The sequence below is a fragment of the Magallana gigas genome, chromosome 8 (assembly GCF_963853765.1).
Source record: "Magallana gigas chromosome 8, xbMagGiga1.1, whole genome shotgun sequence".
NCBI lineage: Eukaryota > Metazoa > Mollusca > Bivalvia > Ostreida > Ostreidae > Magallana > Magallana gigas.
This window is the reverse complement of record NC_088860.1, coordinates 35,061,767-35,066,253: the sequence shown is the minus strand read 5'-3', so window position 1 is coordinate 35,066,253 and position 4,487 is coordinate 35,061,767. Positions and strand designations below refer to the sequence as shown.

General features: G+C 29.8%; 1 protein-coding gene across 1 annotated transcript; it reads right to left on the bottom strand.

Annotated features, from left to right (window-relative positions):
* Positions 1–4,096, bottom strand: LOC136270985 (sulfotransferase 1C4-like). Its single transcript, XM_066070035.1, has 4 exons — positions 3,837–4,096; positions 2,071–2,321; positions 567–762; positions 1–292 (listed from the first exon to the last, which is right to left on the bottom strand). The coding sequence occupies exons 1-4, from the start codon at positions 3,997–3,999 to the stop codon at positions 183–185; spliced, it is 720 nt and encodes a 239-aa protein (XP_065926107.1). The 5' UTR covers positions 4,000–4,096; the 3' UTR covers positions 1–182.
* Between the last annotated feature and the right edge of the window lie 391 nt (positions 4,097–4,487).

Below are 4,487 nucleotides of genomic sequence, written 5' to 3'. Positions count from 1 at the left end.
TGGCCTAAATAGTCTTTATTTTCTTGTGTAATAAAAACCATCGGTTTATGACACAATTCCAAGCAAAATATTTTTTTTTATTTCATTGAATATAAACAATAGATATTTAGATAAATCTTGTTCACTAAGAGTTGAATGATAATGCATAAATATGATACATATATCAATTTCTGATTTGTACTCTACTCAAATTCGAATTCCAATCCAATATCGTCCATATTGTCTGCATTTGCTTTGTCAAATGCTTCACTCATCGCTACTGTGAAATAATTTTTCCAGTCTCCAATTTCACCTAAAATAAAATTCCTTTTAATGTATCATTCCTTCAATATTGACAGTGTTTTAAAGTAATAAATTTCATATTTTGATTTTTGTATTTAAACCAATGGTAATTTTTTCCAAAAATGTTTCATATATCTAATGATGAATATTGAATAATCTTTTGATTGGTTAAATAAAGCAAAACTATTATAAAGGTTTTATATATTTGAAATTGAACAAATAAGTAAGCTGTAGAATAAATTTTCAAACTAACCTTACACATTTATTAAAGTATTCTTAGTTACCTTTCCTATAAATGGTAGGATGTTCATTAAGACTCACAGCTCGCATGATCTTGGACAATGCTTCATCATTTCGCACGCTTTTATCAGCTGTCTTTAAGTTGTCAAATTGACACTTCTCTGCTATTTCTTTCAATAATGGGTCAGCTATTTTCACTTCTAAGAACTCCGCTAATCGTTTTAGTTCCTTTAGTGTGTTCTATTTGAAATGTTCTTTTCAATATGTATGTATGTGTACATTTGAGTAAAACATGACAAAATTCTTCACATTTTCTATGTTTTTACTTTTAGCTTTTACCTGCTTAACTAAGATTTAAATGTCAGCGGTAAAACACAAAGCTCTGTAAGTTGTCATGTGAACAAAGCTAATGTTTTGTTGCTGTTGTTTGTTTTTTTGCTGAATTTAAATTTGCATATTATACATTGGTTTGCTTCTAAATTTTGTGATTTTCAATCATATTTGACTGGAGTTCAAATTTTAGCTAAGCAACAGAGTTACAAAATTAAGCTTTGTGAATATCAAACAATGCAAAGTTATTAATATCTTTTAAATCAAATCAATTAGGACGGAAATTCTAAAAACATATTAATATCTAATTTTTCCTTAGAATTTAGAATAAAAAGAACGTAAAATTCTGTTCTTGCCAACAGTAACACACTTACGTTTTTCAATGTTTCGTATTGCAACATGATGATTTGGTCTTTTCGTGCCTTTGCCTCTCTAATGAAAGCTTGGTTGTATTGAAACCAACCCCCATAAATTGCCCCTAAATATCAAGAAAACCATATTATATGATGACAAAGTCCCGAATTCGCATTCAACAATGATCCGTCGTTAAAAGCTTTCTGGATATAACTAGTTACTTCTTTAGTTGCGTGATAACATTCCTTAATCACCCTGGGTTAATGGCTCTAGTTTTGAATACGTAGCAATCAAGTATATGTTAAAAAGTTTATGGTGATGAAAAACTTTTAAACTCATGAATAAATTCTTCTTTAAACGTGTTTTTTTTTAATCAGAATCTTCTAAATTCTTATAAAAAGAGTTTGTTCTTTGATAAGATTATAGCACATAAAAAACTGTAAAAATTGTACTTATTTCCTTCTCAATACATTTTATTCCTATTTTCCCCTCAAGGTTAAAGAAATACTTAAATTAATTCTTAAGATGATAGGAAAGCATCCAAAGAATTGACTCATTTTATCTTGGTTTCAATCAAGATTATTTAAATAATAATCGATCGTGGCATTTCCTGTAGATTTTTCTCATCATATAGCAAATAGCACTACGATATTATATTGTAAAGTCAGAACTATTCTGCGCTCATAGAGAGAGAGAGAGAGAGAGAGAGAGAGAGAGAGAGAGAGAGAGAGAGAGAGAGAGAGAGAGAGAGAGAGAGAGAGAGAGAGAAAGAAAGAGAGAGAGTCGTTAAAACGATTGATTGATAAATACTCACTTTTCCCCAAAAAAAATTCAGATAAAAAATATTCAAATGTTTCTTCTCGAGCGCAACACTTCAAAGAACGAAACCGCAACATCTTTAGGATTTCGTATGACGTATATGATTTTGCCACCTCTCTCTACGTGCTGTTTTGGTAGCCACTTGAATTGAAGGTGTGTGCTGACGATATGATTATAAAACTGTAGAGGGCCAAGGTCTGGCAACCCTTCCAAGAAAGTGGCCTCTCTAGAAACTGTATTGTAGTTTGCATTCCCCGTAAGCAACATATGAGTAATTTCGTACACCCAGTGTGTTCCTACAATGTTAAAGCTTTGAATCTAATTGGGCTTTTTAAAAAAGCCTTTTGAAATATATTTGTTATAAATTTATCACAATCTATATTAATAAATGAAAATGTTGTACTCAATTTCAAGTGCTTTAACTTCTTTGAATTGGAAGAGAAGTAGATTAGTGACCCAACAACTTTTTTTTATAAATGGTCCAGACAATATTTTCATTAAACAATTGACCTTGAGATAAAAAATAGGACAAGTTAAATATTTTAAATAAAATATTATATTTATTATCTAAACATTTAAGAGACGTGGTTTCCTTCTCAGTATCATATCAAGTTTGAAGTCTTAAAGTCCGACCCGGACAAAGTTAAGATAAAGAAGAAAAAGAATGAAAAGGAAGGCATATGTTTTAAGTTTCTTAAAACTGAAAATTGCAAAACACCCGAATTTTTTGTAATATATATTAGCACAGTTTTTAAAGCAGAAGATAAAAAAATTAACCAAATATCTGCTGTTCCGGATACAAATCCACATTTGTGTAACATATAATTTTCCCAAATAAAATTTTTTTAAAGTTTTAATTTGAAAAAATACTAGTATGATATTGATTTTTTTCATTGTTAAATAAATATGGACTCAATTTTTTTTTTTGGTAAAAAAAACCCAGACTTTGAGTTAAGGTGACTTTATATGTGTATGTTGAAATGTATTGTGTAATTTGAAATTAATTTTTTTAGTACCGTCAGCGGTTCTGTAATGTGCATTGAAAAATATTTACATTTACACTGCCTTTGTCTGTGATAACACTACGAACTCGATTTTTTAATGTATAGTTTATTTTATTAATGACCATTTTAATATTAAATCGAACGTTTGTTGAAAATATATACATTGTAAATATATGTTCTTAGAAATCATCTCTAAGTATTATGTAATAATCAGATATTGTCGGAGTAATTAAATCTATCATCAAGCTCTTCGGTCTTAATTGGATTTGAACACCACGACAAAATTCGATCAATTTAATACAATTTTAATATACATTACTTGATTATTGAAGCCTAACACGCTTCAAGAGTTGCTACTTTATATCAATATGTTGCATATGTTTTAAAATTATATGACATCACTTGGATTTCATAACACATGAAACGTACATGAAATACTATCCCATATCACAATTGCTTGTTGTCTAGACAGTCTAAAAATGGCCACGACCATAAAGCCTTCCTAACACTTCAGATGTTTATCGGTATAACAGTCTAAAAATGGCCACGACCATTAAGCCTTCCTAACACTTCAGATGTTTATCAGTATATGTATAATTTAAAATATCTCCTTTAGAACAAAAACTATATATAAACATATAAAAATTACCCAAATTTAAAGGGTTTATTAGGTAGATTTCTTTCGTTTTAAAAATAATTAATAGCTGAACAAATCATATCTTAAAATTCTAGGCCGATCGGAAGGTTAATATATCGACAATCCAGCCACCTTAGAGTAGAATGGACATATTATTAAATTTGGCTTACCTGATCTAGGAAACGTAGCCAGAATAACTGCTTCCGGACCAAGCTTTAAATCTTGAATATCATTTATCACTTTTCCAGCATCTCTAAGAAGTGGTTCAACTTTGGCTAACCTGACTCCTTCATAAGTTGGATATTCCAGGTCGTAAACATCTACGCCATCCATTTTTCTATTTTACGCAATGCTGTATATAACACAACACTAATTTTGACGTGGCGAGTTTGTCTGAAATAATTTTTTTTTCCCTACTTATTCATATAAATACGGAGACGTGTAGGGGAACAAATTTGTTTCGTATTTCCTTAGATACATGTCCTTTATTGTGTTATGTCAACATTTAAAGTATATGCAGATATGTATTGTGAGTTCTAATGGATGCAAAGGCAGAATTAAATCGTTTGGATATTTTATCATTTCTTTGGATTCATTCATGGTATAACGACTAAACTTAAAACAGGTATCTTTTTTAAAAAAAAAAAAAGATAATTTCATAGGAAAGCGACAATTTTCGAGTAAATTTTGAATATCTGAGTAGCTCAATAGGTTGTTTGTTTTAGATGAGACTTAAGATCATTAGTTTGGCTCTATAACGTCAACGTTTAATTGTGGAATCATTTTAATTCACGGGGGCCAATTTTCGTGGACTGTTAATT

Excerpts from the sequence above, each read along its gene's own strand:
- LOC136270985 (XM_066070035.1), bottom strand. The coding sequence starts at position 3,999 with ATGGATGGCGTAGATGTTTACGACCTGGAATATCCAACTTATGAAGGA. Across the intron at positions 2,322-3,836 it reads GGCTACGTTTCCTAGATCAG|GAACACACTGGGTGTACGAA; the intron begins GTAAGCCAAATT and ends TTAACATTGTAG. Across the intron at positions 763-2,070 it reads CGTTCTTTGAAGTGTTGCGC|AACACACTAAAGGAACTAAA; the intron begins TCGAGAAGAAAC and ends CATTTCAAATAG.